Source organism: Pezoporus wallicus, unplaced genomic scaffold, assembly GCF_028554395.1.
Source record: "Pezoporus wallicus isolate ANWC-B61680 ecotype Strahan unplaced genomic scaffold, APGP_CSIRO_Pwel_v1 contig_7113, whole genome shotgun sequence".
Taxonomy (NCBI): domain Eukaryota; kingdom Metazoa; phylum Chordata; class Aves; order Psittaciformes; family Psittacidae; genus Pezoporus; species Pezoporus wallicus.
Window position 1 is genome coordinate 769,163 of NW_026642076.1, and position 15,908 is coordinate 785,070.

At 37.3% G+C, this 15,908-nt stretch overlaps 1 protein-coding gene across 13 annotated transcripts in view; it reads left to right on the top strand.

Annotated features, from left to right (window-relative positions):
• TSC22D1 (TSC22 domain family member 1) overlaps window positions 1–15,908 on the top strand; it is a 69,438-nt gene that overhangs the window by 16,014 nt on the left and 37,516 nt on the right. Inside the window, exon 2 of one of the 13 annotated variants that reach the window (XM_057426922.1) lies at window positions 3,244–3,493. The exons of the other annotated variants lie outside the window; for them this stretch is intronic. Coding sequence (XP_057282905.1) covers window positions 3,244–3,304 — 61 coding nt within the window. The 3' untranslated portion in view covers window positions 3,305–3,493. Of the gene's footprint in view, window positions 1–3,243; window positions 3,494–15,908 lie in introns of those variants that run through there. 13 annotated transcript variants of the gene reach the window in all.

Consider the following 15,908-nt stretch of genomic DNA (forward strand, 5'->3'; position numbering starts at 1 on the left):
TTGTCCTTAAGTGATAAACAAAGGTTGTTTGTAATCTCAAACTGATAAGAAATGGTTTGAAATGCAGTATCTGAAAAGAGATTTGCAATTTTTTTCTGGTGACATAAGCAGCTTTTCTCTCTGTAAGTATATTGATGTGAGTTGAATTAAGATTGCAGAGACATGAAATGTGAAAATTAAGACTCTCTTCAGTTCTGGCTTTTCTGAAAAATAAAACTAAAGTCGTGTATAAAACATGCCAATGAACCTTTAGCCAGGATGGCTGCTCTTTGACTTGGCAGCTTGATCTTTAAGGGACATACTTGTGTTAATTCGTCTGCATAAGTAATGGGTAACAGTAACAGAGTGAGCTGCTGAAGAAGGAAGCTGAATAAAGACCTGTGGAGAACTTGAAAATTCTGAATTATTTTTTTGGAACAGTTTATAGTGGAGATTCTGAACCTTTAGCTTTCTACAAGAAAGGTATTTAGGAACATATGTACTGTTCTTACCATCCATGCAAATTGTTGGGAAGACATGGAAGAGTTTCTCTCTGTTCCCTATTGATGACTTATGGCTATAGGCCCACTGCCATAGGAAGAAGTGGCTAGTGGAGAAGCATTTGACCGCCTGGAGTGGGTTTTGCAGAGTGGCGAGTATGATACAGTGTTGTTGGGATACTGTAAATCCTTGGAAGTGACTGTTTTAATTTATGCTTAACTGTTGGGGCCAGCATCTTCCAGAAGTAATAGAAGCAATTGGTTGATATTAATTGTAGATTTATGAGGTTAACATTTTATGTGCATGCAGATAGCATTTTAAGATTTCCTACTGTATTTGCTTTTCTTGATGTGAACTGTTTGTGTTGTAGCTTCACCATGTTACTGTTTCACAAGTTTGTTCTGCTCCTTTCTGGATAATGTTGGCAAAAAGCTGTGCAAGTGTTGCAGGGTTCTGCTGCTTGAATTAATGCATTGTGTTTCTAAACCTCAGAATGTGTCTTGCAGTATTCCTGCTTTAGCACTGTGTTGTTTGCATTTTTCATTTTTCTGGTTTGGCTTGGCATCTGCCATTCTTTGTCTAACAACTGTTGATGAATTGTAAATCCTTTGGTTCAGGAAAATGAGGCTGGCTGTTGGTGAGTGAGAAGCAGTGAAAGGGGGTAAGAAAAAGGATGGTAATGAGCGATTAAGTTTTTAACTAAGTTTGGGTGCTGCTAATTCCACTTGTCAGACTGTGGGAAGACCTCTGTATGTGTTATTTTCCCTTCTTTATTTTCCTGGAGAGTCAGTCTTTCTTATCCAAAAGCCCTTTGTGTTTGAGGCTGTGTTTGCTTGCTTCTAGTGTTTGGTGACAGGAGGAAGTGGAGCCAATGTTAGGGCCAGTGGCTTTCCTTTTTTCTTACTTCACGCATATCTTCAAGTACTGCAAGTTGTCTTTTTCTGGTCACTTTTGCCTTCCTAAGGATTTTCCACTTATACCCGGTATTACTGTGGTGAATTAATATGTTTGAGTTTGAAATCTGTTGCCAGATGTGCCACAATGGTCATTTAGTTTGGTGTGGACAGCAGATACAAAGCCCAGAATGCCCATTTTGTAAATTAAATGAGTACTTTTAACTTGAGACTTTAAAAACAAAAAGCTGCTGAGTTAAGGCCTGCTGTGTTGCTGGAGCCTTTCCAACAACATCTTAGAATTCAGCTGTGGTGCATTTTTTTATTTTTTGTATTTTTTTTTTTTTATAAATGACTGAAGATGATCTACAGGGATTAGAAGGAATTCAAAGTAATACCTAAATCAAGAAACAAATCTCTAAAACTGAATGGTAAACCTACATCAGACTTCCAATTGAGACAGTGACTCAGAAGGAGCCTAAAGCTGTCATAACACACCCACTTTTTTTGTACTTTAAATTATAAATGAGAACTAGTTCAGAACAAGATCTGGACCTTATGTGCCCTCAAATAATTTGGGAACAGGAGGACATGAGTAAAATTGCCTTGGCTGATTTTAAAGCAGGTTTTGGCTATGGAACATATTGCCACAAGATCCTGTGGAGTCCTAGAAATTAGCAGCACTTTAATGTGTATGTGTGTGTGTATGGTTATGTAGGAAATTATACAGAATTATGATAGTACATGAAAAATTAAATGCCTTTTTTCTTCAGCTTTTGTGAGTACTTCTAGTTAAATCAGGGAAAGCAAGTGCATCTTTGAGCTAGATATGCTGTAGCTGCTGCTTTCACCTTTTTTCAGTGACTTGTAGAGTACTTGATGCTGGCAGCTGTTGAAGTGAGGATACTGTGCCGTACTTTCTTCTTCCAAACAGAAATCAACTACAACTTAAGATTCTTTTTATATAACTTTACTGAAAATAGTATTGAAGTATGAAGGCATGAGAGGAAACTGAGTCAAATGGAAAAACAGGTACAGAAGGTGGCCATACATACCCTTGGGTGTTGCTTGTAGAAATGTGAATGATAGCAATTGATCCATGGCTGCTAAAAGCTAGCTGCAGTGCAGTGATGGGTCATGACTTTATGGAGTAGCAAAAGTTTAGAGGTTTTTGCATCTTTGAAGTAGGGAAAGGTGTAACAACTGCCCTACTCTAGCAAAGCACAGGTCAGAAATTAAGATGTCATGTAAGCAGAAACAGGGTATTTACAGTTTCATTAACAAAAAAAAAAAAAGCACTCGCAATTGTTAGTTTTCAGGAAGCTGTTCTCGTGCTTGAAAAATGTAATGGTCAGCACAGCAATGGCTGAAAACGGCATTTTTGATGCTACAGCGCTGGCATTATAGTCCCATTGGCAAACATCCAGCAGGCCTGTAAAAGAAGAAAAATGCTTTAAATGTTAAACAAAGCTTCAAAAGGCAGCTTCTGATGGCTACACCCTCTAGAATTTATAAATGGTATGCCTATTTAACAAGATATTGGAGAGTGAGCTAAAAGTCCCATCAAGACACACCAGATAGCAACAATTCTTATTGGCAGCACAAAATAATTATGTATAGGAACACATGTAGGGCAGCTAGTTGTGAAGAATAACTGAAGTTGTACAGAGTATAGTGGTAGCTGCACCAGTGAGGTAAAAAGAAATGAACTTCAACAGCTGACTTTTCCTCTTCTCCCTGCTTTGTATTTTCAAATGCTTGGTTGTATGTCAGGATATACTGTAGGCCTTTCTAGGTCAGTTCTTCATAACAACTAAATATATTTACATGTTTGTGATGGAATTGAAGTATGTTGTTTGTCCTTTTGCAGGATACTGCAGGTAGGAGGAGGAGGGATGGATTCTAGCAGCTTCTTTGCCTGCTTCTGGTGAGAGTCCCCCCTGGTAGTTACATCCTGCCCCAGGGGAGGAAAGATGCCTTCTGTTGTGATATCCTCTCTTAGAATGTCTGTGGATAACTCCATTAGCTCTTGCTAATGAATAAATAGGCAAGTAGCAAGTACTTAAAATTGCCATCTTCTCAATTTTACTGCTGCCTGCAAAGGACTTTGGATAAAAGATATAAAAGATTTGAAATGCTTCCTGTGTTTCACCTTCCAATTTTCAGGTAAATGCTGCTATTAAAGTTGCTCTGAATTGTCTTCACAGTAAAAAAACAAACAAAAACAAAACCCCAAAGAAGCAAACAACAAAAAAACCCAAATCCCCCACAAAAAACAAGCAAACAAAAACACCAGAAAGCAACCAACCAAACAAAAAAAAAACCAAGAAGAGAACCGGGTATTTTGGCTCAATTCATGTCTGTGTGAGTACATTTTCAAACAGGGCATTAATAGTTACTGTAAAGAGTGTTGCCAGGACTCCAAGGTCTGACATATTTTCAAAACACTCCCTCATCACAGTACATTAAGTAAGTAACACTGATGAGGAATTTCACTTTATGCTACTACTAAATTCTGGAGCATGTTTTTCAGGACTTTCAGATTTCTGCAGTTGGTGGTGTATCTGATGCTCTGCAGATCAGCAAGCACATCAGAGGTCACTAAACCCTAAAGGAGACAAGTAATCTACTTAGGGTATTTTTTCTGACTTTATTTAGAACTTCTGGTTTGTAATATATTGAAAATAGCTTATTTTGTATTTCTGTGTTAATCCATCCAGCAGCAGAATAAAATGTGCATATCTTGTGCAATCTACAAATAAGTGTTTTACTTAATGAGCTTTTCCTTATGGGAAGGACTTAAGTCAAAACCTGGAATAAGACAAGCCCCAGGTACCATATCTGTCTGTTTCTCTCCTTTATCATATGGCTGTTGGCTGAACATTAGTGCTGTATTTGATATACAGCAAATACAGGAATCCTATTTCAGAAGCTGGAGGAGTCTGCAGACTTTCCAGGGGTTATACTTGGTCTTTGGAGAGAATGTTTGATTAGATTTTAAAGCAGTGTGATGTGGATTATACAACAATAATGCAATTATGTTGCAGGTTAGGAGTGGAATGGGTAATAAATCAAATGCAGGAAGCCTGTTGATCTTGTTTTAAACATGAGAAGTTTGGCAAAGCTTACTCTTTTTAGTTCTTAAATTAATCACAGTTACTAAGGCCAGTAAATTACTTTTAACATTTTCAAGCTATCAGATACAAACTGTCTCATATGTTCCCCATTGGCTGCAACATCAGGTAGTATTGGAGGGTATTATTATGCTTGGCTTAAAATACAAAATTAAAAAAAGAATGTAGTACACTCCAAGTCATTGCACAGCATGTCTAATGTGTAAGACCGTTAGCGAATGTGGGTTTGCTTAGTGTTAGTGCCTTGGCATGAATTTCTGTATTTAATCCATTTTCTTGTCTGTAACCTGGTTTATGTAGTAAGTTCATCTAGACTTATCTTTCCTTTGCCTTGATGAAGCGTCTTGAATATGAGATTATAAACTGCTGTGTAACAGTAAAATAGAGTTAGCCAAGTGTTCTGTTTATACTTTACTACTGTTCAGGAAACTTATTTCTTTCTCGTGCTAGATGTGTTTGAAATTTGCATTACGTTGTGTAGGTGATAGTGTAAAATGCTGTGTTCATGGGAACACAAAGGTGATGAATTAATTGTTCAGTTAGTTTTGAGTATCTTGCACTTCTCTGGGAATGGACACAACATTGTTGAAATTGGAATGAAATACCCATAAAGGAATAAATGTTAGTGCCTGCCATGTGCCATATCGTCCTCATGTATATAAGAAGAGAACAGACATGAGTATCTTACATTCTTGGAGGATAAACTGTGTGCTAAAAACTGGGGAGGAGGATGCAACCACATGGAAGAACTACTTATGTGTAGCTTTACTCTTTAAGAAAATGTACCTGACCCTCTCTAATATAACTTTATCTCTGTAAAGCATCCTATCAGAAAGGGGTCTGAAGAAGTTAGTGGCTTTATTGATCTGTGGAGGCTATTTTGCACTTGATCTGTATAATGATAAAGACAGCTATTTGTATATCGCTGAGCAATGCAGGACAGCAGGGCCTTTGAAGATCAGGACTAGAAGCTTAGCTGCAGGGGAAATTTTCTGTGCTCATGAAGGTGGTTAAATAGCCGAAATACAGGACAAAGAAGGGGTGCTGATAATCAAGACTAAAAGGAATATGATCCTATGAAAGAAATATTCTGGTGAGGAATGTTTATGAACAATTGTGGGTGAGGAGAGGCAGGTAGGAAAATAAAGCCAAATCCAGTGACTATAAATATATCTTCTTCCTCCAGATACTAGTGTGTAATAGTATGTATTGGTTTAGCCCTTTATTTTAAGGTGCTGTATTTAGTATGTTCAAGTTTGTCTAATTAAGAATGTCAAGCTCCTTTTTCAGAAGCGTTTTGGACACTGTCATTGACTAGGGCTTTTTTGCTGATCTTCTAAGCATTAATATTGTCTTTTCCATATTTATGGTACTGTGCATGTAAGAATTCTATATGTATTGTGCTGCTTCCTGCATGCAACAGTATATGCCCATGATGAGCAATTCAACAGTGTAAGAGGCTAAACAGAACAACCCACGTAATTCTGTGGGACACTGGCTGCTGGGTTGGATAAGTTTATAAATCTAATTAGTCTAATAATGCCAGCAATTTTAATAGGTACCTTTTGTAAAACTATTATGCAATCTGTGATGATTTCAGTGTGTTTGAAGAATGCAATATTGGTTAATAGACTGTGGGGATGGATGGAATGGTATTGCTGCTGGATCAGGGCTTTAAGGTAAAGTGTTCCTGCTATGCTGCTTAGTTTTAAACAATTAATAAAAGGAGTTAAGTGTTAACTATTTTGCCTTTGAAAAGAATTGTCACTGCTGTTTGTGTTTTGGAAATGATCATGCTTTTGTAATTAGGGGTTTGAGACTGATAGAAGACAGTGATGAAATGGATTGCCAAGCTTCTAGTACTGCTGAGTATTTAGATACTTTGGTTAATTGATGTGGCTTAAATACTTCTTAAAACTGTATACCAAAATGTTATCAAAGTTCTTTTAAGTAAAAAATGAATGATGTAAGCAGAGTGAAGATGAAGACAAAGCGCAGAGGAAAATATAAGGAAGCTAGAAGAGCTTGGTGCATAATTTTTACTGTGTAAATTGCTTTGAAATCAGTGACTCCTGATGTCAGTGCCCTTAAAAAAGCAAAAGAGAACAGGAACACTTGCATGTAATACAGATCTCTGGAAAACTCATTACTTATGTTAGTGATGACTTTTAAAATAGAAACTGCTAAAATTCAGAAGCCAGATACTAGATGGAAAAGTAGAAATTCAGTGATAGTGTTTACTGACAAATGTATTATTCATTGGAATTAGACTGAAATACAAGAATGTTTGCATTGTGTGAAGTTCATATGAAAAAGATGAACTGTTCTAAGGGCTGTAAACCTGATTCAGATACTGTGTAATGCTGTTTTTCTATTTTGTCTTGGATGATCTGATCCCACATGTTTTTTAAGCTTTTCAGTTGCCACACAAAAGAACCTTACATTGCATTCCAACATCAAAACAAGCTCTTAAATGCTTTTGTTTGTGCTGATAGTTTTCATCCTCTGAAGGTTAATACAATGTTCAAATAATTAGCTGTGTAATAGCCTACTTAATTAAAAAAGTCCCAACACCTGAGGCTGTCCCAGCTGTGGAGGGCAATGGGCAAACAAATCTTTTCCTTAACTCTTTAATTGATACTTGATCATTCTTGTAATCCTAATTAGAACTAGGAAAAGGTTTCTTAAAATATTTAGCATTTATGATGTTAAAGTTACTCTGTTCTGTATCTAGGCAGGATTAATTTCAAAGCCTTTGACAAATGGTTATTGTTTCTAGCTATTTGGAACCCGTTTCTCTGTGGAGGGAAAGGATGAGTGACGCAGCCAGGGAAGAATTTTGTGTTGGAATTTACTCCTAGTTGTCTAAAAATTCATTGAGATTTTGTACTGCAACTGCTTATTTATGATCTTTTTTTCTCTGAATGGCTCTCTAAGGGAACATTAGCAAGAGAGGGAGAAATACAAATTGCCGTAGTTTGAGAGAGTTGACTGTATGAGTTCTTTGAACATATCTTGCACCAGTGAATCTCCAAAATGGGAATCTGGATATCTTCCCCTTGAAAATTCTGATTTTTCGCAACTTTGACTTTTGTTTGAGTAGTTTCTGAAACTTTTTATATCCTTAAGGTTATCAGTAATGTAGCTTTAGCTGAAAGCATACATGTACTTAAGAGTTTTTATTGAAGTCACTGGGATTATTCAGTGTCATGTTACATCTGCTGTTTGCAGTTTAGTGTTTCCTTTATCATTAATGTGGCTATTAGTTTATAAAAACTAGAACATACATCTTTGCTTTAAAAATCTCCAAACCTTTGATGTTTAAAGCTTTATTCTATAATACATAATATAGAAATGCAATATGAAATGCCCATGATAATTTCAAAATCATTGTCCCAGTTTAAATGAATAACTGGTTTTAAAGGGTCCCAAGTGACTGTAGGAGGAGCATTTTTGTCTCCTTAATTCTACTTGTGGGGCTCAAGTTAATACAGCTCAACACTTAAAACTCAACCAACCTCATGCTAATATTCGTGCTTGAAGAGGGTTAAATTATTTACTTTCTTGCTCTTTTGGTTTATTTAGTAGTCTTGGCATGGGATCTCTTCAAATGCAATGTGTCCCAATGCATCCTGATGAAATTCTCTTGAAGTCAATGAAAAAAAGTACCCCTGAATATCACTTGCTATCTTTTGCTCTTTCTGGAACTGGCTCTTTGAAGCTTCTGTTTCTGTTCACACTTTCCTTTTTCATGTCTCCTGGTGTTTCCTGGGTTAAGTCATACAGAAAGATAAAAGAAAATTCACACATTTTCTGTAGCTGTCTCTTGGCTTTTCTGTTTCAAAGCGAGTAGTTATAAATTAAATACAGTTATTGCACAGATTCAGGGCAGCATCACTTGGAGAAGAATTTGCCATCTTTGCTAAATGCTTTGCAGTCTTGAAACTAAACTTTTAAGTAAGGCAAGCTTTTTATGTGATACTCTAGTTTGTGTATAGATTTTTAGTTAGGAATCAATAACACTGTGCCTGTCAGTGAAGGTAAGGTATATTGCCTGGAAGAGGCTCTCAACAACTAGAGAAAGGTCTCCCCTAAACTGGGAAATACCAAATGGTGACGTGTAAACAGAAAAGTTTACTGATTTGTTTACAGGTGTCAGAATATGTTAAATATAGTTACATTAATGGCCTTGTGGCACACTGTGCTTCATTGAATACATGATAGTTCCTGTAAAGAAAAAGCCTGCTTTTCCAAAAATTAGTATAGAGGTCTCTTATATGCAGCTTGTCTTGCCCATAATGAAGTACCGTTGCTACCTACCTCTTAAAAAATGAGTAGGAGGAGGGGAAGCTGGTCTGTTAATTCCTAGCCCCTTTTGCTTCTGAGTCTCAGAAGTTTCAGCATTGTATTCCATTTGTAGCTTGTTAGTTCTTCCTGCCAGCTTGCCCTGCTTTGAGCACTGGGGTTGGACTAGGTGGTCTCCAGAGATTCCTTACAACCTCAATTAGCTGGTGATTCTGGGAGAAACTCAATACACTTGTTCTTTTATGTTATATTATTTATGCAGCAAGGAAGCATGGGTTACTTGTTTAGTGATTCTGTTGTTTGGTTTTGGTTTTCTTTTAAGAAAGGAACCTAAAATTGGGACCTTTGGTAAAACAGGAACTGAAGGTGGTGCTTCATTAAAACAAGAGATAACATTCTTCCTCCATTGCAGAGCTGAAACTGAAAACCTTAAACATCTTAGGCTGATATGCAGACTGTAAGCCTGACTTGTATTAGTCTTAAGCTTGCACTTAATGGTGTTCTAGAGAAGCAAGATTTAATTTGTTTCTGACACAAACCTGCATTTCTCTTTTTGATTCCTCCCTCCCCCTCATCCCAGCAACATTTTTCAAGAAAATTAATATAGATACTGCTGTGAATTTCAATGGCTGGCTTGTTTCTAACAGCTTGCTTCCTTCCTGATGTCCGTTTACCTTTCTCTGTTTGCTGTCTGCTTCGTTTTCCTCCCTGACCTGTTAGTTTCCTTTATTTGAAAGCTTCAGGTGGGATGTTAAGAAAGGGGAAAAGAAAGGGGGTGAGGTTGAATCCACTGTAGTATTTTATCTCTAAGCCCACAGTCCTGGCACTGTTTATTTTCCATATTTATTGTAATGTGGTTTGACTTAAAAGTAGTGAGCTCTAGGAAGCTATGGATTTTGTGTACCATTTTTGATCTGAAGTGTTGTTATGATGAATATTTATTTTTTAATGAATTTCCAACACTAGTTTGAGAGAGAAAACATGCAGCTTTCTGGAAGGTAATATTTCTAGAAAGGCCACAAGGAAACTTACTGTTTCTTCTGTGATATGTAACTAATGCTTGCCCATTTCACCCTTTATTGCCTTACAGCCATATCATGTCCCCTTTCATGGCTTAGAATCCACAGTGCAGACAGCAAAGCGGCCCTGAGCTTGACCCTTTGGGATTGAGGAATTTTGTATCATGAATTCTTTTTTTGTGAGGTTTCTAAGGAAAAAAGAAAGTCTTGGTTTTGTTCTTTTGTTCTGAATTCCTTTTCACTGGTGCTTGTGGAAGAAAGAAAGTTGAAGTAAGGATCTATAAAGCTTTCCAGAGTATTGCAGGAGAACCTGCTGACCTGTGTTGTCTGTTTGCCAGCTCTTCTCCATTGCTCTGGGCAGCATCCTAGAAGCTTCTGGACAGGCTCTGAAATTCCTTCTAGAGGAAGCAGCAGCTGGGCAGGTGTAGGTCATAACACAGGCGGAGAAGCAGTCTGTTGGACTTGTCATATGTATCTCAGTAAGTCTTAAGGGATCACTAGTCCTAGCAAGGTACTTCAGTGCTATTGTTTCCCGATACTCTAGTACTGGAGACTTTCAGTTTATCACTTTCCCTTCTTCATTTTGTGTCTTCTGAACTAGTAGAGAATGTGGCCTGAGTGCATGATGGAGTGAAAATAACATGCTCAGGCTTCGATTATACTAGTAATTCCGAACTTGTTAGGTTTTTCTGTGGTTTTACTTTGGCCAGTGAGCAGAGCAGGGAGGGTGTATCGGAGCTAAGAAAATGGAATGTGCTTTTGAATCCTTGTTCAGATCTGTTCAAACTATTTTTTTTTTCCTCGTTTGTTGAGTTGATTTGAATGACTTTGGTAGATAGCTTGATGCAAAAGGAAGGTGACAGAATTGACAACTGCATGTTCCTCTTCAAGCACCCTGTCTTGAGCCTGATGGTTACTTTTTCATGAACTTCTATGAAATTTTTTAAAAAAGCTGGGATTCTAAATATTAAAGGAGATAGGAGAGAGCAGGTATCTTGGTTTCCCATGATGCAGTTTTGGGATGTGTTATGCCTGAGAAATTGCCAGTATTTCAAATGACATCCTGAATGTTATCTTGATGAAAATAAAAGCAAGTCCAAGGGTAAAGTCAGCATGAGAAGTAAACTGGTAATTGTAGCATCTTCATTAAATTACATTACAAATCAGACTCAATTTTTTTTGTTGTTTTTTTGTTGTTGCTTTTTTTTTTCTGAAGTTGTGAACTATCTGAAAACTGTAGGGAGGTGCTTTTTTAGATACACAGGGTAGGAACTGGCAACAGCTCACCAAAACTGCTTAAAAAATTCTATTGCATTTCTGCTGCAGTCTTAGGTTGGTAACTCCCAAATTTTTCCTTTCAGTTAGCATTTTAGCTAAGCTTTTTTTATACTGAATTGTTCTAAGTGAGAATGCACTAGCTTTTATAAATGTTATAAATGTGGTTTTCTTTCTATGGAAATATATTAGGTAAACCAAAAATTGGGTGATACATAGTGAAGGGCACTTGTTCCTCCCCAGCCCCAGAAGATTGGGAAGAGACATTCCCTAACCCCCCAGCCCCAGTGTAGTTCTCCTATATTCTTGACTCATCTGTTTAATTATATTTTATTGCAGCTTCATGTTCTGATAAAACCTATTTTAGTTTTTGTTGATTCTTTATTTCATGCTGTCTCTTGGATGGTATTTATTCCAGCACCAACTGATCTCGCTTCATATTTTTCTAAAACATGCTTGTATTGGTGGTCTCAAAGGAAGAATGCTACTGAAACTCAGCCAAGGATACTTCAAACTGGGTACTCAAACCCATTTGCAGTTGGAGAACACTTTCGAAACATTTGTCCGTGCTTTGGTTGGTTAAAGAGAAAGGCATTTCTAAAATACTGGGTACTTAAAAACTGGGAACTTAATGTTCTTCTCCTGTAGTGCTGACAATTAAAAGAAGTGTGGGGAAGAACAATTATATCTATTGCAAAGTATCCTTGACAGGGCCTAATTTTTTTCTAAACGCTTGAGTGCCAGCTCTGATAGGTAATGTATGCATTGATCATCCAAAATGAAGGTGCATGTTCAGATTTCAAGTTCACATTGCTTTGAAATTTGGAGCTGTGAATTCAGCTGATCATGCTCTTTGCAATACAGCACAAGTAAGAACTTATATTGGTTATAAGTTCTGAAGCCTGGAAGTTGTCTTTCTGAGAATCCTCCTACTTTGGTTATTTAAAACTTGATAATGTCATTTTTGCAAAATTTCCATTGTAAATTGTCATGCTTTTCATTTGCTCTAATGTGTGCCTCTGTGTTAGAAAAGCTTTGGTTTAGAATCTGTGATGTCTCTTAACTGTTTTGCACAGTGATGCCAAACATTTTGGTACTGTCTTAACAGCCTAAAGTAGTAAATGGAAGTAATAACAATGTTTTTCCAGCTTTGCGTGTTTAGAAGGATCCATTTTAGCAGCTCTCTTGCCAAGCATAGCCCTCACTGCTTTTAATAAACGTTCACACCAGTAGATGTTGTACAATCTTAGAATGGCTGTTAAATATTTAGCAAAAAAGATGTTGAACAAACTTGTATTTGAATGGTGTTTAAAACAAAACAAAACCCCATATAGGCTCTCGTCAGATCATGAAAGAAAAGCTGAACAGTACTTAAAAATAGCATGGCTGATGCAATAGTGAGGCTAATGTTGAAGCCTAAGCATTATACCCATAACATTGGCTCCAGTCCTGCTAGTGGCTTCATAAATGAAGTGAGTTAATGCTGCAAGAGCATTCAAGTCAGTGGAGTGAACTCCACTGAGTGGTTCTGCTATAGGGGAGTGTAGAATGTAGCAACCATAGAATCATAGAATAGTTAGGGTTGGAACGGACCTTAAGATCATCTAGTTCCAACCCCCCTGCCACGGGCAGGGACAGCTGGCACTAAACCATGTCACCCAAGGCTCCGTCCAACCTGGCCCTGAGCACTGCCAGAGATGGAACATTCACAATTTCCTTCAGCAACCCATTCCAGTGCCTCACCACCTGCACAGTGAAGAATTTCTTCCTTCTAGCTAACCTGAACTTCCTGTTTCACTTTAAGCCCATCACCCCCAGAAGATTTGACTTTCAAGTCTGTTCCCCTCCACTGCCTGGGTATTTTTGTTTATTATTTAAGAAACAACCAAAGGGTTTTATGAGTACTGGATTTACCAAAAATATTTAAAAGGGGGGGGGGGGAGGACAGGACAGACGGATGGACGGCAACACTGGACGGGATGACTGTGTGTGGCATTTCCAGGGATTTTAATCAGAAGTCTACCTGACTCTGGCAAGGCAGTTATGCTTTTCTTACTGCCATACTGCTCTTGCATTTACCCCCTGTAGTTGAAGTATTTCTCATATGTCTTTCCTCTGCCTTCCCCGCTGTAGTTCTCCTTTTGCTTTGTGTCTTTTTGGCTTGCTGGCTGCCTTCAAAAACACAGGCTGGGCTGCTGTGCTCTCAACTTGAGGTGCGCTACCTGGATCTCTGGTTGTCATCCATCAAGATGAGTAATGTTGGGGCTGCCTCTTGTCCTTGCCATCCCTTGTATTGTGCTTGTGGTGGGAGAAATAGGACCATGCTCATCTACTCCATTGTTGTTACAACACTCACCTGTTCCTTGAGGATTTAAATTGAACAGTGGCTTCAGAAGTAGGTTTGTAGGGAGCATGCAGCAGAAATTTTTAATTTGTCATCTTCTTTTAAAGACCTGAACAAAATTGAGCTAGAACTATGTGTAGTGGGCACTAATCTTGTAGAGCCTGAGCTGTATATCACTGCAAACCATTCAAGCGTGATAAGTAGAAATTTGCAAGTTTATGGAGTTTTAAACTGTGTATGTAAACTAAACTAGTAACTTTTAGTCATCTATCGAACAAAATGACAGATTCTAATAAGTCATGGAGGTGAGTATTGTTACAGTAGCTAAGAGCTGTCCTTTCCCGTAACATGCAGGTTTTTGTGTTTAATGTGGGTTACAATTCTGAAATGGATTAAGCTTGTGTGAATTTGGTTTTCTCATAGTAACCTTCGTTTCTCCCGTTGCATTGTGTACTTTATGACTAGGTCATGTGGAGATGGATTACTGATGTCCTTGTCCGTAGTGTCGTGTTTTTACTTCAGATTAATTTTGTTGACACTGTATATTTATGCTGCAAATGAACATGTAGTAGTACTTTAAAATTGCCTTAAGATTGATGGAAAACAGTGTAGTCAAATGATACTGACTTCTGTGATTGCTAGCTGCCAAGTAGACTTACTTTTTTTTTTTTTTACATTAACATTTAGGGCACTGCTTATAATAACCATTTCCTCTGATTTAAGTGGTAAAGAAGAGGGAAGGGATATGTGTGGTGTTAATGCATGCCGGGGAATTGCTGAGGGAAGAAGACATGAAGTGGTTGTGACAAGAATGTGAAGATTTACATTTTGTCTCCTTTCCTCATAAAATACTTATGCTTTCTCAATAATACCTTTTACCACCGTGTATTAAGCTGCAGTTAAAGATTCATCATATGTTTGCACATTTTTTTTTAGTCTATACTCAGTATTATTTTGAGCTCTAGATACTGTGGAACTCAAAAATTTGTATGGGCCAGTTAATGATTCACTTCCTTAGAGGTCAAGGTTATCATGGTTAAATGATTGGCTCTTTGAGAACAGTCTGGCAATGTATGTGCTCTTAACAGGTACTTAGGTAATTCCACTGGAATATATACTTCCCCATGTCCTCTTCCCTCCAGGGTTCTTTGTTCCCACTTTGGAGATAGGAAGCATCTTCCATACAGTTTTGTTAAATGCAGATGTTTCATTGCATGTTTTTGTAATAAACTGCAGTTAAGTACAAAAGCAAATTATTAGTTGACTGTAGTAATGAGAGACTCCTGATATTTTTCATGCTTTTGGGTTTTCCTACTGCACCCCTTTGTCTGTGTATTTTAAATGTACAAGAAAGGAAAACAAATAATTAATGAAAATATCGAATTATAATATTAGATACATTGCTGGAAAAGGAAACTTTTGACCAGCATAAACTTGAATATGCTGTATTTCTGAAACCTGCATTCAATTCATATAGAGGGGAGAAATGTTTTAATGCTGTATTGCAGTGTGCCATAGTGTTCACCCAAGTACTTCCTATAGCTTCTCTCCAACAACTTGCAGTTGCCTATGCAACTACCATTAGAATGCATTTTATTGGGTACCAGACATGATTCTGCTGTCATGCAGGCTGTTTAAATATATACGTATGCTTTACTTTATAAAATAGAATGAAAGAACTTGACTAGTAAATGGTTATTCCCTGATGACTTGGAAAAAGAACATTAAAAGATTGGCCAGGCTAGGAAGAGTTGACTATTACAGTAAGTCACAACTCAGAGCATGAAGTTGGCAGTTCTGTCTGCAGAATTTTTCTGTTGGGCTGAAGAAATAAAAGAAAATTGCATGATGTTCACATGTGAAATTATATACATGAAGTAATACTCAATATAATGCTTGTCCAGCAAAAAAGCAGGAGGAAAAAAAAATTATGCAGTAGTAAACTCTGGTCTAGTCTGCAAAATGCTTATGGGGATTTCAGTTATGCAGGTATTAAACTATGAATTAAGAATAATTTTAAACTTGGGGAAATAGCTATTAGAAAGAGTAACTACACTTAAATTCAAGCTTATTCTTTGTTGAATTCTATATAATGTAATTCTTAACTCTGTAGCCTCTAGAGAATGCATTTTGGATATATGCCAACCAGCAGTGAAGGACTTTTACTTGATGAGGCATTTACGTTGAAGTTTTCTTTGTTGGCTGTATCATGTGTGCTCTGCTTTCCTTGTGCATTTCAGTAAACTGGAAGATGGAGTTTGACTTAAGAGTGTGTAAGGCAGTTTTGTAATGCAGGCTTTTTAGCATGTAGAAGTAATGGCAGCACGGAATGCTTGTGAGGGTGGTTTTTTTTTTATATATTTCTTTAACCTTTTTTATTTGCAGCTAGAAAGCGATGTGGAAAATAAGAGTTTGCATATAATATACAGCTGAAGCCTGAGAAACTTTAATGCAGAAC